Source organism: Sebastes umbrosus, chromosome 3, assembly GCF_015220745.1.
Source record: "Sebastes umbrosus isolate fSebUmb1 chromosome 3, fSebUmb1.pri, whole genome shotgun sequence".
In the NCBI taxonomy this organism is placed as follows: Eukaryota; Metazoa; Chordata; class Actinopteri; order Perciformes; family Sebastidae; genus Sebastes; species Sebastes umbrosus.
In genome coordinates, this window is record NC_051271.1 from 39,950,060 (window position 1) to 39,977,413 (window position 27,354).

At 41.2% G+C, this 27,354-nt stretch overlaps 2 protein-coding genes across 4 annotated transcripts in view; both read right to left on the reverse strand.

Moving 5' to 3' along the window:
- Window positions 1-16,169, reverse strand: part of LOC119483481 (endonuclease V-like) — a 94,950-nt gene extending 78,781 nt beyond the window's left edge. The window contains 6 exon segments of the mRNA XM_037761590.1: window positions 1,397-1,509; window positions 3,862-3,918; window positions 7,993-8,092; window positions 8,095-8,124; window positions 13,098-13,269; window positions 15,982-16,169. Coding sequence (XP_037617518.1) covers window positions 1,397-1,509; window positions 3,862-3,918; window positions 7,993-8,092; window positions 8,095-8,124; window positions 13,098-13,269; window positions 15,982-16,025 — 516 coding nt within the window. The 5' untranslated portion in view covers window positions 16,026-16,169.
- Window positions 16,170-22,137: 5,968 nt separating this feature from the next.
- Window positions 22,138-27,354, reverse strand: part of si:dkey-237i9.1 (SEC14-like protein 1) — a 51,117-nt gene continuing 45,900 nt past the window's right edge. For 2 of the 3 annotated variants that reach the window (XM_037761402.1, XM_037761382.1), the window contains 2 exons: window positions 26,482-26,508; window positions 22,138-23,238 (listed from right to left, as the gene is read on the reverse strand). In XM_037761402.1, the coding sequence (XP_037617330.1) occupies window positions 23,133-23,238; window positions 26,482-26,508 (133 nt within the window). In that variant the 3' untranslated portion in view covers window positions 22,138-23,132. The remainder of the gene's footprint in view (window positions 23,239-26,481; window positions 26,509-27,354) is intronic. The other variant, XM_037761393.1, reaches the window with a different exon arrangement.

The following is a 27,354-nucleotide window of genomic DNA, read 5'->3' on the forward strand; positions in this document are numbered from 1 at the left end:
ATCCAGTTTTTGCTGTCCCTCAGGTATAATTTGACCAATAGGTATTTGTTCCAGCTTGATTTGTATTCAAAAAGTCACGGGCCTCTTTGTGCATTAGCTACACAAGGAGGCCTTGGCTTGTAATAAAAGTCACACTGTCAAAACAGCCTGCACACTAACACACACACACACACTCACATGCACGTGTTAAGTGTGAGTTCACATGCACATTCAAAAGCAATTGAGGATTCTGTCCTTTGCTTGGTCCCTCTTTGACATTTCTTTGCTTATTTTAGAATGCAGCGAGCAATAAACACAACAGAAAAAAACAAAAGTGATCACACTTTGATGACTTATCATAAATAATTCATTGCCTCTCATTGTTGGCAGCTCTTTCACAGAAACAGCATTTGTACACGGTAAGAAGGAACATGATATATGAGATAGCACATCAGCTCTTTCACATTGATGAGCCACTTCAAAGTGACAAAGCTCTACAGCACAGAGGGGAAACAAGGTCAAAGCCGATTATATGTCTGGACCGTGTACGGTAAGTCTGTGAATTTGTGGCTAAATTGTTACACAAATAGTCAGTGGTCATGTCTATAATGTTAAATCCAGCGGTACATGTCCACCAGGTCCGGCGAGGACACTAGTGGACGCGCTGCTCCACTCAACTGGCCGTTAAAATGGTGACATACCCTATCGTTGAATGCACCTGATTGGTCGCTGGTTTTCTGCTCGCCATTTCAAACAGGAACCATTTCAAACAATCCACCAAAATCTACTTCTGAAAACATTTTAAGCGAGAAATAGGTGATGCCACCAGTGAATCTGGTTTAATTTTAGAACTAGAATGGAACTCGGAGGGCGCAGATCCCCCGCTCTCTCTCTGAAGGAAGAAGGCGGGGTCATGCGTCATAAACGCGTCATCAGTTATACTGCGCATGTGTTATACCCAGAGGTCTTAATGTTCTGGCTGTTCGTAATGCTTAAAAGAGTTCCTGAATCCAGACCATGATCCGGATCGCCACCAAAATCTAATGGATTGTTCATTAAATGTTGTATACATATTCCAAAAAATGTCATTCCCATCCATTGCGAACTTTTGGAGTAATCCTGCTAAAGGACAAACAAACAAACAAACAAACCGATGCCGGTGAAAACATTACCTCCTTCCTAGGCCTTCGGCCTTGGTGGAGGTAACTAGATCTATAGGTTCACAGCTTGGTCCAAGTTTTGTGAACTAGACGCGTCACGCTGGACGGGCTCATTTGCATAAAGGTCTGTTCCCGCATTTTCTTTTTAAACACAAACGACCAATGAGGAAACTCCGACACTCGGCTGAACAATCGTTTAACTTCATCACTTTGTCAATTGTGGAAAAAAAACCCTGTGGGTTCAAGTGGAGTCTCACCTGTGACTGGTGCTCTTCGCTCTTGTTCACACCCTGCACCTGCAGCAGGTTCTTTGCCACGCCCACACACGGCAGCCCTGACAGCACTCCGAGATGACATGCCAGACCGAACTCTGCAGGGCCCAGACAGTGACAATGTCAAATCCAAGCTCAGAGCAACCTGAGTTGCTCTTGTCACAATAGTAATGGCTTTGATTGATAAAATAAAGGAACATTTTCCGGTTGCATGATGACAGCCTAACACACATGAGACAAAATACAGCAGAACCTTTTTTAACCCCAAGACCTGACCAACTTTACTGTCTTTCAGAGGCTGTAGCAGGTTCAGGTTTAGAGGAAGTTTTAGGTTTTAGAGGAAGAGTGGAGGTACTGATATCACATGAAACTAGAAAACCTAACTAATCCACTGGTCTCATCCATGTCATGCTAACATATTGGTAAGGAGGGTAAATAACGCTCCAAAGTTAAGGTAAATTTTTGGCGAGGAAAAAACTGGCATGGAGATTTTTAAAGGGGTCCCTTGACCTCTGACCTCCAGATATGTGAATGTAAATGGGTTCTATGGGTACAGACATGCCCATTTTATGATAATCGCATGCAGTTTTTTGAATGCAGTATAAATGTGTTATTTTCTCCTATTCGACACCGTTGACCATAATATATTATTAGACCGACTGGAAAACTGGTTGGGTATTTCTGGCATAGCACTCAGCTGGTTTAAATCCTACCTAAAAGACAGGGACTTCTTTGTGTCTATAGGTAATTGCAAATCTGAGCTGAACAAAATCACATGCGGAGTTCCCCAAGGCTCCATCTTGGGGCCTCTTTTGTTTAACATCTACATGCTCCCACTGGGTCAGATTTTTGATAAAAAGTTTAAGCTTTGATTTAAAAGAATTAAGAGTTGGAGCGGTCCTGCAGTTTTCTGGGAGCTTGTTCCAGATATTTAGTGCATAAAAACTGAACGCTGCTTCTCTGAGAGACAGGGAGCCAGTGTAGAGACCTCAGAACTGGACTGATATGATCCACTTTCTTGGTCTTAGTGAGGACTCTAGCAGCAGCGTTCTGAATCAGCTGCAGCTGTCTGATCGATTTTTTAGGAAGACCAGTAAAGACGCCGTTACAGTAGTCAAGTCGGCTAAAGATAAATGCATGGACTAGTTTTTTCCAAATCCTGCTGAGACATCAGTCCTTTAATTCTTGCTATATTCTTCAGGTGATAGAAGGACGGTCTTTATAATTGTCTTAATTGGCTGTTAAAACTCAGGTCAGAGTCCATGACTACACCAAGGTTTCTGGCTTGGTCCGAGCTTTTTAAACATTACAGATTATAGGTGAGCACTAACCTTTAATCTTCTCTCTTTGGCTCCAGACAAACTACGACCTCATTTTTGTCTTTGTTCAGCTGAAGAAAATTCTGGCACTCCAATTATTGACTTGTTCAATGCACTCACTCAGTGCTTGTATTGGACTGTAGTCATCCTGGTGATAGAGTTATGTAAATTTGTGTGTCGTCTGCATAGTTTATGGTAATTTATTCATGCCTTTTATTAAATCAGATAATGATCTTATATTGCACTAGAGCTTTTACTCTGGTGGTGTTATACTCTATTCTAGCTTCGATCTAGCTTTTATTTTTAGCTTTTTTTTATTTTCTAATCTTTAATGTTTTTTATGTTTTTATACTGTTTATAATTATGTCTTAATGTTCTTTTGGCACTTTGTCGCAATGTTCTTGAATGTTTGTGTGAAGCCTTTGAATTGCCCTGTTGCTGAAATGTGCTCTACAAATAAGCGTAGCCTTGCCTTGCCTGTTCTAAATTATGTATTTGAATATTTCTGCATACTAGGGTCCCTAACAGTCTTGGAATTCCATAATTGTGTATCACTGTAAGCTGAGACTATTGTGGATCCAATGAGTCCAACTGTATTCATGTGTGATGATGTTAGTCCCCATAGGTAACATTTTCATTGTCAAACTCTACTTATCAGAGTGGGAAGTGGGAAAAAAAAACGTTTCACATCAGCCTCCGACTTGTAATTCATAGTTGGACATATCGGGGATTACCGACGACGAAATCTCCCCATTTTATTAGGAGCTATGTATAACACTGTTGTTTGGGTCTGCTTTCACTTAGCACGATCTGCTACAAACACTATATATAACACAACAAAAGTAGCTCTTTTAGGTGTATTTATCTGCATGCGACTACAAGTTTAGCACCAGGGCTAACCACCTTGAAATAATGCGTGAATCAGGGGGGTTTTCCTGTTCTTCCCATTCTACCGACACTGCAGCATGACACCTCAATGGAACACAGTTGTTATTACTTACACCTGTGCTTTCTTTCCAGAACATGTAAGAAACGGTATATTGCATTTTTAGGTCTTCTTGCCATAAATCAAAAAGAAGGAAGAACAGTGTGAAAACATTCCCTGGGTCAGTATAGACCAGCTTCACTTACCTCTGTAGTGGAAGAGACCATTCCCATCCACAAACACCACCTGTTGAGAGGGCACAACTGAAATTAATTTACCTATAGTACAAAAAAAAGCTGTTAAAGCAACAGTAGGCGAGATCGGAGCAAATATGATTAAAAAAAGTAATTTTTATAAAACAGTCGCTATATCATGACAGTAGTGCATGAGACAGGTAATCTGAATAGAATCATGTTCCTCTGTGTCCTCCGGTGCTCCTAACGGCATCTGCAAGATTTCACAGACTGGAGGAAAAACAAGCCACAAGAGCTGATCTGTGGTCTGCTGTCCAGCTGCCGTCTATTGGAGCCGGCTGTCAATCATTCGCTAATTACAACAAAACAGTCAAACTAGGCAGCGCTGATCAAATATGAATCATATAGTCGTGTTACACTAATGCTTATTTCTCTCCTCAGATGTTCTCAGAATCATCTTGTAGTGTACGGTTTAGCTGTAAAATTAGACAGTTTGTGACGCCATTGTGTAATCTGGTGAAGGATGCGCCAAGTTCTGGTCACATGACCGGAGCACAGCCAATAGGAACGCTCTCTCTCTCTCTAAAATGACCTGTGATTGTTCAAAGTCTCCCGTCACGGGCATAGATTGTTTTAAAGCCTGAAAACAGAGCCATGATGGAGGAGCAGCGAAGTCTAGTTTTCTCTCAGAACACTTGAATTATAATATGCTGAAAGTTTATGTTATGGAATTTTTGCCCATGATGCCAAACATATACTGCCTACTGAAGCTTCAACTCTTCATTTTCCGAGGTTGTAGACCTTTGGTACATTTGGACATTTTGACAATCAATAATGTTAATCATTATGGCTGCTGAGAGACTTGAGTGGCACTATCAATGTTAATAGTTCCACCTTTGCTTTGCCATACCTCAATTTAACATTTTATGTCAAACAAAAATTGTAACTTGCATACTTTGCTATATATATAGTATGTTATTGTTATTCTATTCTTGTATTTAATATTTCATATGTTAGTTGGTAGTAGTCTGGTATATTTATAGGTGTATTCTAATAGATCTATATATATTTATCTCTAGTGTTGATAAGTACATTATATTTACTGTTCCTGTGCCTATTGCCTGGATAACCTGGCTGGAACACAATATTGTCCCATTTTGGGATCAATAAAGTACATCCATCCATCCATCCATCCATCCATCCATCCATCCATCTTTTCTTGATACAACAAATTAAGAAAGGAAAAGGTTTCACAGCAGGCAGGTTTGTCTATGACCCCAGCTGCTCCCACTGTCTGATACAATGTTAGAGGATGAAAGCCTATTTCACACTTAGTTCCCGGTAAACTACTGGGATAACCTTCAGGCACCGCTAGAGATTTTCACTATTCACACATTCAAGGAACATTTTCGTCTTGTGCCTTTTCACACATGCCATAGCAATGCCGGAATAGATGGGGGCTGTCCAGCAGATGGTGGTACTGTAAGCAACACTTATGGATGCCAACCGCCATAAAACCCAACAGAAGTAGAAGATAAAGAATGGGGACCAGGCCAGATGTACGTGTACATGGCGGAAGACATCTCTTATATTCTCAGGAACATGGCTGGCGAGGAGCTGTTTTTGTCCAGTTCCAGCGTTCTTGTAATGTATTTAATATTCAACAAGTTAGTTAAAATCCCCCGTGAAAGCATTGGCGGTAAATGCTCACCCGTAAATAAGTCGCAGATTCAAATACATCATCAGTGAGTATTGTGATTGGTTCGCTCGCTCCACAGACGTAACCCCTTTACGTGCTCGTCCCTGCAATTTTACTGCTTTCATCCACAACACAGCGCATTTTCCATGAAATGTTACGAGGTCTTGAGGTGGGGAATCGGCGGTACAGCTTCCCTGAATATCGATCCCTGCTCCCCATTCACACATGAACCTCATGCAGGCAATGTTCCAGAACATATCAGGGATGGACTGCATGTGTGAAAGGGACTTTAGAGTGTGAGGGTAGCAGTGTCCTGTTATCTTCAGCTTAAAAAGTTAAGTTAGCAAGAGACAAGGTCCTCACACTGATACTCTAACTGTTCCAGCCCCACCAGCACCGATGAATCCTCCGAGCCAAAGGTGACTCTACAGACATATCTCTGCGGTGAATCATAAGTCACTGGAAAGACTCTCACTTCAAAGGTTGCAGATAAAGGGAGCAGTGACTGCATCTGTCCAGGGCTAAATGTCAGTACAAATAAAACTCAGTGTGTGTGTGTGGTGTGTGTGTGTGTGTGTGTGTGTGTGTGTGTGTGTGTGTGTGGGTGTGTGTGTGTGTGTGTGTTGTGTGTGTGTGTGTGTGTGCGTGTGTGTGTGTGTGTGGGTGTGTAGTGGGTGAAGAGTGTGTGATGTGTGTTGTTTCTGCATGCATGGTGATAGAGAGACGTATTGGGGAGGAAGCGAGGGAGGCGCGTGGGCTGTGACAAACAGAAGTGAGTGGGTGAGGATGATAAGAGACGACTTTTGGGAGAAACAGTGAGAGAAGGAGAACAGAAGAGCTTTGTCACAGGGCTGCAATTAATTCAGCGTGTTTTAAAGTGCAGGAAGTAAGAGAAGTTTGTAGGGCTGTCAATCGTTCAAATATTTAAAACCTGATTAATCTCATGATTGTCCATAGTTATGGTGATTAATCGCAAATTAATCGCACATTTTATCTGTTCAAAATGTACCTTAAAGGGAGATTTGTCAAGTATTTAATAATCTTATCATCAGTGGAGTGGGCAAATATGCTGCTTTATGCAAATATATGTATATATTTATTATTGTAAATCAATGAACAACACAAAGCAAATGACAGATATTGATCCAGAAACCCTCACAGGTACTGCATTTAGCATAAAACAATATGCTCAAATCATAACATGGCAAACTGCAGCCCAACAGGCAACAACAGCTGTCAGTTGTGTCGTGTGCTGACTTGACTATGACTTGCCCCAAACTGCATGTGATTATCATAAAGTGGGCATGTCTGTAAAGGGGAGACTCGTGGATACCCATAGAACCCATTTACATTCACTGATCTGGAGGTCAGAGGTCAATGGGACCCCTTTGGAAAACGGCCATGACAGTTTTTCCTCGCCAAAAGTTTAGTGTAAGTTTTGGAGCGTTATTTAACCTCCTTCACTACAAGTTAGTATGACATGGGTTGGTTCCGATGGATTCTTTATGTTTCTAGTTTCATAAGATCGTTATTATCGCGTTAACTTTGACAGCTCTAGTTTCACCATCACCTTAGATCATTTCTCCTATTACCTTCTGAATACACCTTCTGATCTTGAACTTACTTATACCAAGAAGGGTCTACAAGGGTCCAGAAGGGAACCTGCAAATCTGATCTGAGATCTGCAAAAAATCTAGTTTCCCCGGTTCTCTTCTATACAATATCTTTGAAAATGGCCATGGCAGTTTTTCCTCAATAAAATTTAGCGCAAGTTTGGAGCGTAATTTAGCCTCCTTCACAACAAGCTAGTATGACATGGTTGGTACCCATGGATTCTTTAGGTTATGATACGAGGATCTTCACTCTAGCTTTAAGACTGAGCCCGCTTCAAGCTAAAAATTGCAAGTTGCGTTAATGGGTTTAAAAAACTAGTGTCGTTAAAATGAATTTGCGTTAACGCGTTATTATTGCGTTAACTTTGAGAGCCCTAACAATAACACAAACAGACTAATCGATCGAGGCAGCGGTAGACCAGCGACCCCTGTGTTCTGCAAGGTAAAATTACTGTTTTTGTCAAAGGAGTCTGGTGGCTTTGAAGAGAGCATAGATAGCGGCTTCAGTTCCTCGTCGGAAAGAGCTGTCTGACTGCAAGGTAAAGCGGTAAAATATTGTAAATATAGCGTACACTTGAACTGATATTGATTTTTTTTTAGGTGTCTAAAATACGTTTGCTGCCGGCCCCGTCCACGAGCAGTACATTGCTTTGCTCCCATGCTGTACTCCAAACTTGGGGCGTGCCGACCGTCATCTACTGTAAGTAATACACTGACTATGGATAAGTACATCATACAACCCCACTTCAAACACCCAAACTATCCTTTAACCCCCTGAGAGCCACATTACTACATTACCTCCCCACACACTGTGTGTGCGCAAAAGCTGACCTGAGCAGAAGTGGGGCTGGTTTCTCTCCAGCCGCTGCAGAGCTTTCCAGGAGGAAGGGGGTTTCTCTAAGGCAGAAGCCAGCCTGTAGGGGGCCGTCAGGGGGTCACCATCTGACTGTCCTCATACAACACCTGGGTAGGACGAGGAAGGGACAGAAACACTGGTGAATATCTCAGTACACTGATCCCCTATCTCAGTGTAATAACAGCACTAAGTTTGGATCCATGCATCTGTGGTCCTGAATGGAGCTCAGACAGTGATACTGTCAGGGTTCAGGTGCTGCATGCTTCGGACAAATGTGTCCACCCTGGTGTATAAGTAAGGGCGAGTCCTCAGACGCACACACAAGCTGTGGCAACATAATCACTGAACATCCCCCATCTGGCACCAAATTAAACATCTGTTACTTGTTGTTGATGTAAGGCTGTGAACATGTTCTGAACATCAGACCAGTAATTCTATTGAAGGTGCCTGCTGTGTTCAGAAGTGGACACCGTTATAAATTAAAGTTTATACAGCTTTAAAATGATATTATTGTTTTATTTGGATCCCCATTAGTGGTTACCAGGGTAACAGCTACTCTTCCTGGGGTCCTAGGTTTTTGTCTGCTACAGAATAAGCCCCGTTTCCACCGCAGGAACTTTCCCCCGGAACTAAGAACCTTTGAGAAAACTCGTTGCGTTTGACCGCAGGTAACAAGGGTCTAAATTAAGTTTCTGGGGACATTTAAATGGAGCCTTTTTTACCTTCAAAAAAGGCCCTGGTCGGGGGAATTACTTTCTGAAAGTACCAGAAACTTCCGAGTTGGAGGTTTGAAGGGATGGACCGTTGCTGATTGATGAAACACAACACAGCCCTGCTGCTTCAACTGTACCGCTTCATTCATAAGGGTGCTTTCACATCAGGGACCCGGGCCCGGATCCGAGCGCCCTTTCCCCGAATTCCGGTTCGTTTGATTGGTGTGAACGCTCCGTACTCCGTACCAGTGGTCCACTTGAAAAGGTGTTTTTGGGCGCGGATCTGTTTTACTCTGGTACGGTTCGCATCAGGTGTGAAAGCTAACCATACCGAAAACAACGGAAGTGGACCACTATTTAACATGAGTATGTGAATAACGTGAGTAACGTGAGTAACGCGAGTAACGCGAGTAACGCGAGTAACGTGAGTAATGTTAGCAGTTAGCCAGTAGTTTTGTAAGGGCAGGCTTTTTCACGCCACCGTAATCCTCCGACATCTGTACCCATATAAAAACAGTTTCATATCTACAGTATGTCCTGTATCTGCGCGCATCATGCGCCGGTCTCATCCTCTGAACTGCACGGCCGTGGATGAGATACAGCAGGAAGGCCGGCGAGAGGTTCCTTCAAATATAGACAATAGCAGGCGACGGGGTTGAGTGATGTTTGTTATTTTATTCAGCTGATTTATGGTCTGTCTCTGAAGAAACGAGAGACGCTCAGCTGCCTCAGCGGACAGAGAGAGAGACAGCGGGGGGGGACCAGAGTGTAGAGTCAGCATATTTTCACATCAAACTCGGTGAAATAAGAGTTTATTTCGGTGGTTGTTGGAAAGAGTAACGACGACGGTAGTGGTGAGTTTGATTAGTTTCTGTCCAATTTGAATGAAGTGTTTTACGATGCTTCCGCCACTAGAACAGCTGATCTCACATAAACAAATACACGTGATGATGACACAAGTGACTCGGGTACGGAACAACTTTACTAATGTGAAGGATGACCAGAGGGGAGTGCGGGGGGCAATCGTACTCGGGCACACACGGATCAAATCGTACCTAATATGAAACAAGGAAGTACTCTAGTATGGATTTAGGACCACGAAGGGGAGAGCATTTCTCTTTGTTTGATAACATTAAAAGTAAAGTTCGGCTCTGCTGTCGCTTCCTGACTCATTTCAAAGGCAGAGGTGTAGTGCGGCGGTGCTGTGAATGAGAGGAAGAAGTTATTTTCTGATTGTTTCCCAGGTGGACTCGACTGAGATGCAGGCTGCAGAGTGTGTTTACTGCTGTGACCACCAGCACCGTCGTCTCAATGTCATGTTACTTTTCATACTTCAGCGGACTAATTAGCATAATCTTCACAGGTCTTTATACTGCGCTGAAAACGCAGACTGGGCTGAAGGAACCTTTTAGTTCTTTGAAAAGTAATTCAGGGACTAAAAGAACTTTTGGTGGAAACCTGGCTATACATATCTGCTCTGTTAAAATCTGTTCTGCTTTGAGAGAAAAAGTCAGTACACAAGAGATTTCTATATTTCTGTTTCATGATGATGCTGCTCCTGTCGTGCATGTAATATTATAATGCCCTTAGTTTTCTCTCAACATAAAACACACTTCCTTTCCTAGAGCCAATCGTTCATTTGAAACAATTTGCAGAGAGCAGCGATGTCATCATTCTCTCATTGGTTGACGGTCACTCTAACCAACACACACCAACACACACCACACACTACACACAAAAAAAAAAAAACGTTATCATTCTAGTTATTGTCTCTCCTAATGTAAAAGCATGAACACCTGTTGAAGTTATTGCCATTTAAAAATTTCAATTCAATTTCAATTAAAATTTAAGAAATTTTGTAAATTTCAGTTAGTATGGAATTATAAATATTTTTTTAATGTGTATTCATTAGGGCTGTCAATCGATTAAAATATGTAATGAACGATTAATCGCATGATTGTTCATAGTTAATCTGAGCAAATGTGCTTGCTTTATGCAAATGTATGTACATATTTATTATTGTAAATCAATTAACAACACAAAAAAATGACAGATATTGTCCAGAAACCCTCACAGGTACTGCATTTAGCATAAAACAATATGCTCCAATCATAACATGGCAAACTGCAGCCCAACAGGCAACAACAGCTGTCAGTGTGTCAGTGTGCTGACCGAAAGGGTAGACTCGTGGGTACACCATAGAACCCATTTACATTCACTGATCTGGAGGTCAGAGGTCAAGGGACCCCTTTGAAAATGGAACATGACAGTTTTTCCACGCTAAACATTTTTCACCAAGTTTGGAGAAATATTTGCGATAAGCTAGCATGACATAGTTGTTACCGATGGATTTCTTAAGTTTTCTAGTTTCATATGATGCCGATATCTTCACTCCAACAGCCCGCTACAACCTCTGAAATCGCAAGTTGCATTAATGCGTTAAAGAAATTAGTGGCGTTAAAATGAATTTGCATTAACGTGTTATCATTCATTTTTAAACTCAGTTCATCGAGTGGCCACTTGAGGCTCCAAAAGCGAGTCAATCCCCGTAGACCCTCATGTTAAAATGCCCGACTTTACAGCAGAAATAAACATGTTTACAGCCTGGTACAAAAAAACGGTTTTGGTCTCTAGAGCTAATATCTCCGTTTATGACTGTACGGGGGGGAATTTTTATATAACTCATCCGTTTAAATTATATTAAGGAGTCAAAACCAGTTTGAAAAAGTTTCCTTTCAGCTCACAGTGAGAAGATGTGCTCCAGTCTTAGATGCTATAACATCAGATACAAACACCTCTTATCAAGGCCAACCAGCAACGACTACAAATAAAACTCTCGTTGGTGCACGGAGGCAAGTCCATGACACCTCGACACAAGGACGTTTTCAGAACAGATTTAGCTATCAGAATGTCAGCTATCATTCAGGATATGTCAATGTGGTATTTTTGACTGCAGTGACCTTCAGCCCCCTCTGCTACACCGCGCTGATAAAACACCTGGTTGTTATGTGGGAAAGTATTATTGCCAGAATCTTTATAAAGAGTCGTTCATAGCCGGAATGATATTCACATGTACAGTTTAAAAAGTGTGTTCAGAGCTAGTTTATTAAAATGCAAACTGTATGGCAAAAGTGCCTTTTTTCTGTGACACACTGCATCATGTTACAAGTACTAATATTGTGTCACAAGTGGCCTTCGGTGGCAGTGTTAGAGTAAATAGAAAGCATGCTGCGAACATAATCCCAGTATTGAACAGCTAAACAACATTTCATTAGCCTCGTTGGTTCCATGTATCAGCAACGGATGTGACAAATGTCATTACTTATAATGTGTTATATAATGAGAAGGTGCCAGCAGCCCATGTTAATGCAAAGAGAACTAGCAGAGAGGAAGACTGCTTGTGAAAGGCTGTACAAAACAGTATAATGAAATTTAAACGGTGAGTGCCAGGTCACTTCAACAACAGCCGGTTTAACAAGATTCGACCTTGAGCTGTATTGTATATTAAATCTCGGCTCTCCCGTGTATTAATATCACCTTTTATGTATGGCAAGTCTGCTTTAAGTGCTCAGGTTGGATGAGATTAGACATCCACAAACTGTTTGGGTTAAGAATATTAAATTGCATCCCATCTATGAGAGGGTATGCATGCCATGATTAGAAGGCTGTTTTAAATGAATCAATAACATTCAAAAGCCCCTTTGAGTTTGGATGTATTTTTTTGTTTTTATTTCAAAGTGAAATTATAATCCCTTCATGATATGGTACGGAAAATGCACTATTAAAATGCATTTGGCATTTCTATAACATATTACAAGCACATTTTGTCTTGGGTTTTATATTGTTGATCCTCCTGTTTTCCTCCTACAATAACCCAAATACAACTTTGCAAGATGGAAAAATTACTTCAAATAATGTAAATATGGGTTACGTGGGTTACAGGTAGAGCTGTCAAGTCAGCACACTGACACACTGACAGCTGTTGGGCTGCAGTCTGCCATGTTAGGATTTGAGCATATCATATATTGTTTTCTGTTGTTTATTGATTTCCATAATAAATATATACTTACATTTGTATAAAGCAGCATATTTGTCCCACTCCCATGTTGATAAGAGGATTAAATACTTGACAAATCTCCCTTTAAAGTACATTCTGAACAGATAGAAAATGTGTGATTAATTTGTAATAATCACAATTAACTATGGACAATCATGTGATTAACTGCGGTTAAATATTTTAATCGATTGTCAGCCCTAGGTGTATCATTTGAATTCACTTGAGCAGCTGCCAAAACCAACCAGACGACAGAGCTCATAGACTCCTGAGTTCCTCTGTAATTTCTGGGTACAGGGAGGGGACAGCTCACCTCCAGGTCGGGGTAGCTGAGCACCACCAGCTGGGGCGCAGCGTTGACATCATCTCCTTTAATGAAGGAGAGGTCCACTCCTCCGACTCTCTCCAGGCCAGAGAAGTCTGGACTCCTCTGCCAGTCCTCAGTGTCCTCCTCCACCACCTGCTGTCTGAGACGGGCCTGCTCGCTGCACGGAGAGGACAGACACCTGAGTCTAACAGTCCAATCACAGCAGGGCACAAGCTAAACTAATCCAAATGTAAATGTCAAAATCTGAACACGAGAGTGGCAACAGCTATCATTCTCATGGTGACTGACCCGATTTCTTTTATAGTTAAAGCTGCAGTAGGCAGAATGGTTTTGGCATCATTGGGCAAAGATTCCATAATAACCTTTCAGCATATTGTAATTCAAGTGTTCTGAGAGAAAACTAGACTTCTGCTCCTCCTCATGGCTCTGTTTTCAGGCTTTAGAACATCTAGCCCGTGACAGGAGACTTTGACCAATCACAGGTAATTTCAGAGAGAGAGTGTTCCTATTGGCTGTTCATTCAACGGAGGCAGCTGTCAATCACTCGTGAACGCTGATCAAATGGTCAAACTAGGCAGCACTGATCAAATATGAATTAATATTCTGTTACTGTAATGACTATTTCTCTCCTCAGATGTCAGAATCATCTTGTAGTGTACTGTTTAGCTGTAAAATGAGAAGGTGTGCTTCGGCTGGTGGGGCGGTGCTTGGTATTAACTTAACTGATCTCAACATGGCTGTCGGGTCACAAACTGTCTCATTTGGTGGCAGCCCGATCAAACACTCGACTTTGTGCAGACATTCGCCTGCACTGTAGTCAGTGGCCCATGGTTTTCTGATTGACATTTTGGGCAGAAGTAACAAACACTGCGTGCTGTAAACGATAAATGTCAGTTGGGTGTGTGTGAATGATGAACGGTCAACAGTTGATGATCAGAGCAACACTGGTTCAAATAAAATTGTCAATCAAGTTTATCAAATCAATTCAAAATGTATCACTCGATTTTTACATTCACATTAGGGGTGGGCGATACATCGAATATGGTTGATGTATCGCGGCTCGTCCCACGCGTGGTATATAAAATGACTAAATCGCGAACATCGACTACAAATTGTCATGGATGTTTTTAAGCCCACCCCGCCGGCATCAGACTCGCTTTGGTATTTCCTTCTCTCCTACGGCAGCCCGGTTCCCTCTCACAGACACAGATACAAACGTCACAGACTCCGCTACCATCGGCCCATCCAGACCTCCTGGGCGAGTGTGTGACGTAATCGGCCGGCGTGTTTTTTGTTTATGGAGGGAAGCAGTGAAGAGAAAAAGCCCGGAGCTCGGAGAAAGCGAAGAACTGAAGCAGCAAAGCGAGTACGGTAGCGAGAAACACGACCAAAGCAGCCAGAACCAGCCCAGAAGCAAAATGACTCTGGCTTCCTCGCTTTCCAAAGCAATCCCATACGACAAAAAAGTGCAAAATGGAAAGAAATCACGGCTGCTGTAAACACCTACATCGCAACGCCGGTTAGCGTAGTTGAAAAGCTTTTTTTTATTATCAGCAATGTTATAACAGCTTACTGGTAAACATAACAATACGTTACTTTACACTTATTACACGTATTAAAAACGGTGTGTGTGTGTGTGCGCGCGCGCGCGTGTGTGTGTGTGTGTGTGTGTGTGTATTTAGCAAAATATATAAAGCATGTATTGCAAGATAACTATTTGGTTAAAGTGAATACTGTTTTGTTAAATTGAACTTGTGATTTCCTTTTATGATCTCCCTTTTTGCATGCAAGATTAAAATTGTTCCAACAGAAAGCACTAATGAATATCAACAAGAAGGGTTTAATGCAGACATATGCTGCAGGGACTACAATAATCATCATATTGGTGTGATTGTATGCATTTATGAAGTGCTTAGAGGATATTTGAAAATATTGCGATATATATCGTGTATCGCGATATTGCCTAAAAATATTGATATTATTATTAGGCCATATCACCCAGCCCTAATTCACATACATTTTCATCATTTCCCTTTTCTTCAATTATTGTTTGATAACTGCACCGTTGAGGCCACTTTCCTTAAATGATAAACAATTTTGTGTTGTGATTGATGAATCACACACACACACACACAAACACACACAGACACACACACACACACACAAATCAGAGCTGGAGATGGCAGGCAGCATAAGGACATAATATGGAATCATGGTGTTATCACTGGCCTTGTCATTACAAACTCACAAATCAATGGCTGCTGAGGACCGGTGGCACAGGTCCAGAGCTGCTGGCACAACACTTACAACACCAGGACACACACACACACACACACACACACACACACACACAGTGTGTGTAGCAACAGCTGCCAGCACCTTATGGAGCACTTTGTTTTTTTACCAAGCAAATACTTTAGGTTAGCCAATGACAAGTTCCAGCGATAGAAGTTGAACTTGATGTGACGTTAGGCTACTGTATAACGTTCAGATAACGTTAGGCTACTGTTGAAAGTTCATGTAACGTGAGGCTACTGTATAACGTTCAGGTAACGTTAGGCTACTGTAGAAAGTTCATGTAACGTGAGGCTACTGTATAACGTTCATGTAACGTTAGGCTACTGTAGAAAGTTCAGGTAACGTTAGGCTACTGTATAACGTTCATTGTAATGTTCGGCTACTATATAACGTTCATGTTACGTTAGGCTACTGTATAACGTTCATGTGACGTTCGGCTACTGAATAACGTTCATGTGACGTTAGGCTACTGTATAACGTTCATGTGACGGTCGGCTACTGTAGAAAGTTCATGTGACGTTCTGCTCGTGTATAAAGTCCATGTGTATAAAGGAGAGAAGAGCACTCTGACCTCTCCCACTGTTTCAGCAGCTCTTCTGCAGGAGGAGCGGACATCTGTGTGAGTCTGGTGATGTTGATGAGACACGAGCGGCTGAAAAATGATTTTTAAGAAGTCAAACTGAACTGACAGAAGCAGCGCGAGCTCCAGCGCTCGTGTTATATTAATGTTTTGCTTTGCTTCCGTGTAATGACGTCACTGCGAGGGCGGGGCCTTCGTGTGACGTCAGTGTGGTGTTGAGCTAGTACATCCCTCCATCTAGTGGCCAGAAGGGCGAATTACACTGATCACTACTGCAGTACTGACATAGCACCTCCTTGCACCCTTGTTGAAAAACAATTATCTAAAAAATGTATTAAATTATTACATTTATATATATATAATATATATATATATATGTCAGTTATATCATCTGTTTAATTGATTCAATTTAATTTAATTTAAAAATAATTTACTTTATTGTTTAATTTCTGTTTGTATTTATTTATAAGCATTTTGTATTTATTTGCTCTGAGGTTATTTGTTATTTATTGCACCTCTTGATGGAAATATTTGTACATATTTCCTATATTCTCATTTTCTTATTTTGAATTTTTAGTAATTATATTTCTTACATATATAGTGTTTATATTGTAGCATTATGTACACATTGTAGAATTATGTACATCATTTAATGTTACATACTCCTTTATTTCTCTTTTATTACATGTCTTTATGTTTATACAAGAGCAACTGTAATTTACCCCCACAGGGATTATTAAAGTATTTCTGATTCTGATAATGGACTAAGTGGCGGAAATTGATTGTGATGATGCCAGGACAGGGCTCAATAAAAATAGCTTCTGTTACTCACTAAATGTGTTACAAGACAATCAGTACCCACATAATCAGCTGTGCTGCTCATCCCACAAATGCATGATCCTTACAAGTTGGACATCATTGTGAAGGTAAATAAACAGGCTGTCCAACGATGTAAAATACAATGACAATTAGCATTGTAACAACAGAAAAATAATCCACCAAACACAAGTTTACTAACTTTTTTTCCCCAGTTTATATACACCGATCAGCCATAACATGAAGACCACTGACAGGTGAAGTGAATAACATGGATTATCTGGTTACCATGGCACCCGGCAGTTGAGGGGATATATTAGACAGCAAGTGAACATTTTGAACTTTGAACTTTGTGTTGGAAGCAGAAAAAATGGGCCAGCGTAAAGATGTGAGCGACTTTGACGAGGACCAGATAGTGCTGGTTAGACGACTGGGTCAGAGCATCTCCAGAACTGCAGCTCTTGTGGGATGTTCCCGGTCTGCAGTGGTCAGGACCTACCAAAAGTGGTCCAAGGAAGGAAAACCGGTGAACCGGCGACAGGGTCAGACCCGAGGCTCATTGATGCATGTGGGGAGCGAAGGCTGGCCCGTGTTGTCTGATCCAATAGAAGAGCTACTGGAGCTCAAACTGCTGGAAAAGTTAATGCTGGTTCTGATAGAAAGGTGTCAGAACACACAGTGAGGAGCAGTTTGTTGTGTATGGGGACCGGTCAGGGTGCCCCGTGCTGACCCGTTTCCACCGCCCAAGAGTGCCTAAAATGGGGACGTGAGCATCAGAACTGGACCACGGAGCAGTGGAAGAAGGTGGCCCGGTCTGATGAATCACGTTTTCTTTTACATCATGTGAATTGGAGGTGTTGACTCGGCTTCCAAATTCTCCAGATCTCAATCCAACGGAACATCTGTGGGATGTGCTGGACAAACAAGTCCGATCCACGGAGGCCCTACCTCACAACTTATACAGGACTTAAAGGATCTGCTACTGACGGCTTGGGTTGTCATAATGTTACCGCTGATCGGTATATGTAAAGTTTTCAGATCATCAGTCGGAATTTTATTTGCTGTATTTGAATTTATATACTGTATACATATACATATATATACGTAAAGTTTTCAATTAAATTTGGATTTCTGTTTAAGTTTTAACCAGTTTTGTTGCTGCATTAAAAATCTTTACACTTGAATTGTAATTCTTGTTAATTTTGAAGATTTTTTTACCAAGTTGCTAGAGTACGATTCATTATTTTAATAATAAATAATGATAATAAAATAATAAAAATGTCTATCTATGTATTTATTTGTTACATTTTGTTTGACAAAGTTAGTAAAGCAATGTTTAAATCAGGCCTGATGTTGCCTTCCACCTAATAGAATGATCACAGTCACTTTCACACAGTGAGGCATACAAATGATTAATTAAACACTAGTATCAGATCAGTACTCGGTATCGGATGATACTTAAAGCCCAGGTATCACTATTCTATATCGATATCTGGACTGAAAAGTCAGATACTTGCATCCCAAAAAATAACCTCACACCCTTGCCAGAATTTATGCCATATGCATTAGCAGTCAAAAGCCAAAACATGTCTCTAGTAATGCATAAGGGTTAATATGTACTTAACTTCATTCATCACATAAGCAAAACTAGCAAAGACATGAGGAAAACAAAAATGAACGTGACACAAGTGCATGTATTTTCTCATAATTCAAGTTTAATGTTTTCAAAAAATGTAAAGGCGCCATATTGTCATTAATCCAAACACTTACTTTTTTACATAATTCCTCACGTCAAGGTAAAGAGAAGATATGCAACGACGTCAGAGCAGAGAGACAGATAATGGAAGTGTTTGAACAGTAGAGACAAACAGTTATAGCCCTCATATGTCAATAAGATCCTGATGAGAAGTGTGCACGCCGTAAGAGCTGAAGTCAGAGAGGCAGGACACCGCAGACCATGGGAGTGGTCTGGCATGTGGAACAAAGAATTGAAATGAAAACATCTGATCTGAGAACACTTCTTTATGCCTATGGCTTCAATCACTCAAGGTCCACTCTGCTTTCTAAGATATACGCAATGAGAAGTGTTTGAAAGCAAAACTGGAGTGTACAAGTGACAGAGTGGATAGAGAGAAAGAGAGACAAAGGGAAGTAGAAGAGTAGTTTGGTCTGGAACTGATGCTTCTTGTTTCATCATCAGTGGAACCATTGAAGAAATGGAAATGGAGCCTCCTGAAGGATTAACCAGACATGCTTCAGAGAGTGGGAAGAAAGTGGCCTGCCGTGAGGGGCAGAGGGAGCCTTTACACACATTTGAACATCTCTTATCCCCACATTCATTCTTTTACACCATCATACACACTTTAATAGCCCACAATCTGAGGAGGTCCTTTTTCTCAGTAAAGCATTTCATGTTATTGCAGATAATGACATATAGTTACCACAAGTTAACCCTTGACCTTTCATTTATAGTTACAAAACAAGCAGTTTCATGTATCAAAAACAACAACAGGCAGGGCCAGTATTTTCAGGAGTCTGATTCCGATATAAGGAGAAAGCCTCTGACTTTTTTTTTTTTAAATATATATTTTTGCTGTCAGCTGCACTCGGTAACCATGGCAACAGCACAAGAATGACTCTTGGCATTGGCGATCATTTCTGCCCTCTACAGGGAGTCAGATCTAGTCATCGATGCTATTCAACCCAAATAAACCGTATTAAAACCTGTTGCATGGATGTGTTGCATTTAGAAATGTTCATTCAGTTCACAATTCATCTATTACAGTGGTGACCCTGAAAAAGCAGGTATGTTTCTAAGTGATGCTTACAAAGGCTAAAATGGTATTTATTGACACATGACTCTTAAAATGGCTATATCTTAACTCTTATATAATAAATCTGTAAACCCAACCACCACGTGAGCATGCAGTCACACCACGCTGCTTCACCCATCAAGTACTCGCCTCCAAAAGACAGTAACAAACTCCAACCAACACTAGCACATCAATACAGTATCAATATGTTGTCTACTGGCGCACCGTCAAATGATAATCACAAAGTTAACATTCATCCATAATGCACGCTGAAATCTACATCACTCTGAGAAATAATTAGAGAATGATGGCGGTTCTGCCCAATTACATCACAACCCTCCAGACTCAGGCATCTCATTGGTTGGCGAGCATTAGTCAATCAGTAGCACATGATCAGTGACAAGGCATCTGCTTTACCACATGATTCTGACTTGAGTTCCTCAATCGTGCAGACGCTAGGGATGCATCGATACCGGATCAGAGATCGGGCTGATACTGACTCAAATAGCTGGATCGGGTATCGATGACAGCGGGGCCGATCTATTCAATTCAATTCTATGTTTATATACTATATGCATTATATACTGGAATTTGGATTTCTCTTTAAGTTTTAACCAATTTGTGGCTGCATTAAAACATCTTTACACTTGAATTGTAATTCTTGTTAATTTTGAAAAAAAATGACCATGTTGCTGGGGCACAATTTATTATTTTAATAATAAATATTAAAATAATAAAATGTATATCTATGTATTTATTTGTTACATTTTGTTTTACAAAGTTAGGAAAGTGATGTTTAAATCAAGACTGATGTTGCCTTACACATAAAAGCATGATTCCAGTCACTTCCACACAGTGAGGCATACAGCTGATTCATTAAACACCGGTATCGGATTGGTACTCGGTATCGGCCGATACCCAAAGCCCAGGTATCTGTATCAGGACTGAAGAAGTCGGATCGGTGCATCCCTAGCAGACAAACTGTGGTCGTTCCAAGGTGTCCAGAAGAAAAGCTTGCGAGTTATTTTTGTTTCTCTCCCGACAGAATGGTAACGGAGACCAAGAGTGAATATAGGCGGCGCCACAGAACTGTTGTCGTTTACTGGCTCAGTTTGCCGTCACCGTCCGTCTACCTTACAACAAAAAGCTCATCTCCAATCAGCACCCATGATCGTCCACATACATCTTAATGATAAATAGAAATATTTCACACAGTAGAAAGTCATACTCGTGTTATTGCTTCTAGCGGATTCACTTCGCTAAGAGTCAGACCCAGGTCAAATAATCAAATGCTTTTCAAGTTGAGATAAAGCCCTCGCGAGACGGACGGGTGGGGTTTCGCCACATGAGGTGAGAAAATGAATGACAGAAAGCTCACACGGTCGCGGGGAAATATCAGAACGTTAGGCCCAATCCCAATGTACCCTCAGGGACCTGACTGATGTCAACTGGGAAATGTTTGAGTTGGAGAGCTTGCAAGGGTTTGAAATGATATAAGTATGAATGGGACAATACTTTGCAGCGACATATCACGTTACCTTGACAACACCAATTGTGAGTATTTATTTGACATTTTTAGTGCCTATTTGACGTTTTTGACGGTCTTCTAGGCTCTTACCCTACGAGACGAGAGGCAACTGTCAAAAATCCATTTACTTGTTTTTGTCAAACTTCATTAAGCAAAATTAAAAGAAATGGTTGATGAATAAACCAGGTGAGTAATATAGTCTAATGCTTACATTCCTCTGATTTCATGTTTTTTTTTATGTTCCATCTTAAATTCTTAATATTAAAGCTGCAGTAGGCAGAATGTTTTTGGCATCATTGGGAAGAAAATCCCATAATAACCTTTCAGCATATTGTAATTCAAGTGTTCTGAGAGAAAACTAGACTTCTGCTCCTCCTCATGGCTCTGTTTTCAGGCTTTAGAACATCTAGCCTGTGACGGGAGACTTTGACCAATCACAGGTCATTTCAGAGAGAGAGCGTTCCTATTGGCTGTGCTCCGGCTGGTGGGCGGTAGGGATGTGCATTCCAAGCAAAAATATTATTCGAAAATCACTGGGTATTATTTGAATATTATTCGAATAATATGAATTAATACAAGGGAAATATATATTTTTTAAGATGGGACGAATAGTCGCATTAATTATTCGATTTTTTTTATAAGTAACGAATATTCTAAAAATCTTGGTGCTTGGTATTTCCTCAACTGATCTCAACATGGCTGCCGGGTCACAAACTTTCTCATTTTACAGCTCAACAGTACACTTCAAAATGATTCTGAGAACATCTGAGGAGAGAAATAGACATTACAGCAACAGAATATTGATTGATATTTGATCAGCGCTGCCTAGTTTGACCGTTTGATCACAGTTTGTGAGTGATTGACAGCTGCTCAGAGACAGCAGGCTCCAGCTCGGCTCTGATTGGTTGTTTTCCTCCAGTCTGTGAAATCTCGCAGATGCCGTTAGGAGCACCGGAGGACAGTGGAGGACACCGGAGTAATGATTTTTTTCAGATTACCTGTTTCATGCACTACTGTCAGGATATAATAACCATTTTATAAAATTACTTTTTTTAAATCATATTTGCTCCAATCCTACCCACTGCTGCTTTAATGTTTCTGTTTAAATTTAAAAATGCCAGGCTGAACACCCATGTGCGGTATTCATGTTAATTGTTAATTGTTTTTTTGGCTGCCTCTAACCCTGTGTTTAACGTCACAACGCTATTAAAGGGCTCAAAATGTCTGCAAGAGAGTCCTCAAAGAGTTGACGCTCTGACAGTGGAACGGCCCTAAACCTTCACGGACTCTGCGGTATTGCGCCTCAAAGTCTGTGAGTCTGCGAGTGTGGACGTTGGGATTGAGCCTTTTTTTTCCGCCAACTGGCAGCTTTGCGAACACCGTCTGCGTTGTTGTGATTCAGTAAGCTCCACCCACTCCGTAGCTCCATGACCATCCAAACACTAATTATTTGCAGGTGATCTTTGACCCGGGTCCATTTCAGAGTTCACCCCGCCCGCCCACACTTGACCTATAAACAATTCACCAGATTGAACAAACCCCTCTGGTAATATGGCAAACACTCAATTTTTGCATGTCATCAAACGCCCGTGTGTGTGTTCATGTGTGTGTGTATGTATGTAACAGCGCATCCAGTTTTTCAGAGAGCGCACATGAATGAGGTCTGTGTCGTCTCAGCACTGTCCATGTGGGTGTAGATGTAAATGCATATATGTAACAGCGCCTCCAGTGTCTTCATCCGGTCCCGTAGCTCTGAGGATGAGGATATTGCTTCTTTCAGCTTCTGGTGCCACAAAGGCACCGCGATTCATCTCCCGACCTTTTAACCTTTTCCACGCAAACAAACATTCTGCTAATGTTCTGATTCAAACTGCTGCCTAGCAGAGATGCCAGGCACAAAAAATATATCACCTTTGTGCAAAATCAGCCCTTTAAATTGTACACACAGTTTGGATGAGGGGATTGAAGTCCTCAGCGTCCAGTTTCTACCTGGAGATCATGGAGCTGGACTGCGATTGGCTGGAGGAGGTGGTGGCGGCGCTGAGCTGAGAGAAGCCGCTGTGGCTCGACTCCAGGCTGGTCATGGAACCCCTGAGGTAAGAGACGGAGAACATGTGAGCGGACACAGACTTCCAGTGTATGCAGCTGACTAACGGAATGCATTCTGTGTGCACGACTCGTGCTCATGATGCAGAGTCATGCAGCCGGGTCGAACCTACAGGAGGGAGGTTTGACTCACTCTGTGTGGCACGCTACGCTCAGGCTGTGCCCTAGGCTGCAACAACCAACAGTGTGTCAGATAGAAAGGTTCAAGTGTGAGAGGATCGCTAAATGCCAAATCCTTTGTTTGTTCCAGTAAAGTATGTCGCTGTGGGGGAAGTTCAGGGTGTTTTGTTGAGGGCAGAAGCAGATCTATCTCACATGCAAAACCAGAAAAGCCTTTGGTGTTCTGATTCCTGCCTACAGCAATGCATCAAGCATTTTGTTCTCTTTTCTGTCTTTTTTACATTCATTTGACTTTAATAATTAAAGTCTTGAAATGTTTTTATTAGGGCTGTGAATCGATTTAAATAGTTAATTGCGATTAATCACAAATTAATCACACATTTGTATATGTTCAAAATGTACCTCAAAGGGAGATTTGTCAAGTATTTAATCCTCTTATCAACATGGGAGTGGACAAATATGCTGCTTTATGCAAATGTATGTATATATTAATTATTGGAAATCAATTAACAACACAAAACAATGACAGATATTGTCCAGAAACCCTCACAGGTACTGCATTTAGCACCAAACAATATGCTCCAATCATAACATGGCAAACTGCAGCCCAACAGGCAACAACAGCTGTCAGTGTGTCGGTGTGCTGACTTGACTAGGACTTGCCCCAAACTGCATTATAGAAAGCCCAATAGAAAGTATTACCAAAAATGTACATGTTGTCGGTATATTGACTCGTTAATCCAAACAAAACACCAAGCAGCCTACATTGATCAAAAACTAGGGCTGTCAAACGCAAATCTGTTTCAACACCACTAATTTCTTTAAATTCTTAGGTTGTAGTAGGGATGTCACGATACCAGAAATCTAGTAGTCGATACCAATACAAGTGAATTTCCACGATTCTCAATACCAAATTTGATACCACGGTAAAAACAACAACAACAACAATAAATCCCATGTAATTCAACACGTACTCTTTTATCAAAAATATTTGAACATTACAAAAGCCTTTAAGTAATTAATAAAAATAATTGACCCATTTTGTTCATTTTGGCGTATCAGCGGCATGTTATCAATCGATAGTCAGACGACGGACGCTACATACTGACCATGAATGCATCTGGTCCGTCAGCTCAGAGTAGCAGGAGCAGGAGCAGAGGATTTACTGTCGAAGTGAAAAGCAAACGCACCTATTTGGCAATATTTCACGTTTAATATAAATGCTATAAGGGAACCATAATGTTAATGAGTTATGCGTGGCGGATGGAGCCGTCACAGCCGGTGTGCACGGAGCAGCGGTGCCAGGTAGACCCCCGCAGCAGAGCCCCACAGCAAAAGCTCTACCGGAGAGGCCAGACACACCGCCACCCGACAGTAAAGATCAGAGTCAGCGCTCTGCACATGTTGACCGTCATCTTTTCTTGTAAAATGTCCAGTGTAATCGGTGACACCGGTGTTGTCACAAGTTTATTAACCGGTGGGAACATTTCCTCATGGTCACATCATTACCAATGACCATTACAGGCATCGTACGGGACCTTCGCTACTGTAGAAAAAGAATACAGTCACTTTTTTAGAATTTGGGCATCGACTTGGTACCGAAGCATCTGTTCTCGTGACATCCCTAGGTTATAGTGGGCTCAACCAAAGCTAGAGTGAAGATACTGGCATCACATGAAACTAGAAAAACCTAAAGAATCCATCGGTACCAACCATGTCATACTAGCTTGTCGCCAAGGAGGCTAAATAACTCCAAACTTGCGCTAAATGTCGGCGAGGAAAAACTGGCATGGCCATTTTCAAAGGCGTCCCTTGACCTCTGACCTCCAGATATGTGAATGTAAATGGGTTCTATGGGTACCCACGAGTCTCCCCTTTACAGACATGCCCACTTTATGATAATCACATGCAGTTTTGGTCAAGTCATAGTCAAGTCAGCACACTGACACACTGACAGCTGTTGTTGCCTGTTGGGCTGCAGTTTGCCATGTTATGATTGGAGCATATTGTTTTATGCTAAATGCAGTACCTGTGAGGGTTTTCTGGACAATATCTGTAATTTTTCTCTGTTGTTAATTGATTTACAATAATAAATATATACATACATTTGCATAAAGCAGCATATTTGTCCACTCCCATGTTGATAAGAGGATTAAATACTTGACAAATCTCCCTTTGAGGTACATTTTGCACAGAAAAAAAAAAAAGTGTGATAAATTTGTGATTAGACACAATTAACTATGGACAATCATGCGATTAATAGTGATTAAATATTTGAATCGATTGACAACCCTATTAAAAACACTGAATGTGATATAAAACAGCCAGAATCATCAGCAAACCATCCCTTTTGAGAAGCTGGAACAATCACATTTTGGGCATTTTTGCTTAATAAATCATCTTAAATGATTAATCAATTAATTTTCTATCGGCCAACTTCTAGTTTCTGTAGAAGTATTGTGATATGTGTAGTGCTTTGTTATAAGCCATCCTATTGCAGTGGCTCCAACCCAACCAAAGGGTCACCATATGATTAAAGGGATAAGACAGAAAAATATATTGCTGTTAAATAAAATGTTTCGGATGTTTAGAAATTTCCATCTCAACCAGATGTGTCAACCATTAGTTAAACATCCTGTTAAATGCTACTAGAATGAGTTAGATGGTGATCTCAAGTCTGTTCCAGAAGCCAAAGTCAAATGAACAGCAGGTGCACTAAAAGCAAAGTGAGATTCAGTAAGTTGGTAGTTCAAATGGATAAGTGAAGAATAGGAAATGTCTGTAAGTAGGTATACAAGTGCACGTGTTGGTGTATGATGCACACTTGGATATACAGTAGTGGAGCACTAGTGTGCTGAACTTAACCCAGCCTAGGATTCCTGATATTGTTAGTCATGCAGGCAGGGCGACTGAAGCCAGCAAGAAGTCTCAGTGCAACAACATCCTGTTAACAAGTGCTAACAAAGGCCATAAGCAAGACCAGATGCAAACAAGCATCTCTTTGCTGCATCAGAAGCGTGACTGCCAAGGAGGGAGGGGGCTGGTCAAGTTAGCAGCAATGGCAATGAGCTAGTGCTAAAGATAAAGGGCAAACACTGAGCCACTTACAAACTCTGCACATCGCAGCAAGCCGTTCTTCACAGGAAGAAGACAGAGCAGGAGGAGGAGAGGGTTGGGAGCGATAGAACAGGAGCAGATTGGACAGAAAGAGCTGGATTAAAGGAGTCTCTGAGGGAGGGAAGCATTTCAAAACTCTGGGCCTGGAAAACTCATGATGCTCTTAAGGCTCCTCATCGTGTCATTTTAGCAACATTACAGATTGTATTCATTCAAATATCAAATGTCATACGTGGCACTATGTGGTAGGTTGTAGAGGGGGGGAACTGAAAGTAGGAAGGAGTGAAAACTGAGCAGTCATAAAGGAATAATGTTTGAAAGTAAAACTATCACAACATCATGGTAAAACCCCTTAAAGGGATAGTTTGGGTGTTTCTCAGTGGGGTTGTATGAGGTATGTATCCATAGTCAGTGTATTACTACAGTAGATAGCGGTCGCCATGCCCCCAGTCTGGAGTAGCAGACAGGAGTACTGTGGACGGGGGTGTATAAAATACGTTTTGCTGCTGCCCCCGTCCACAGCAGTACATTGCCTTGCTCCCATGCTGGTACTCCTTCTACAAACTGGGGGCGTGCCGACCGCCATCTACTGTAGGTAATTAGTGTTGTCACGATACCAAAATTATGACTTTGATACAATACCCTGCCTGAATAGTAAATATCTCGATATGATACTGAAACGATACCACGGTAAAAAATAAAAAAAAACATCAGGAAAAGTAATGGAATCATATATGACAGAATATGGAACTTAAAATTATGTTTTTATTAATTAAAAGGTATGCAGTAATCTGATGTCCCCTATACTTAAGTTTATTATTTATTTGATAATTAATTTTATATTTGCATTTATTTTTTGCATTT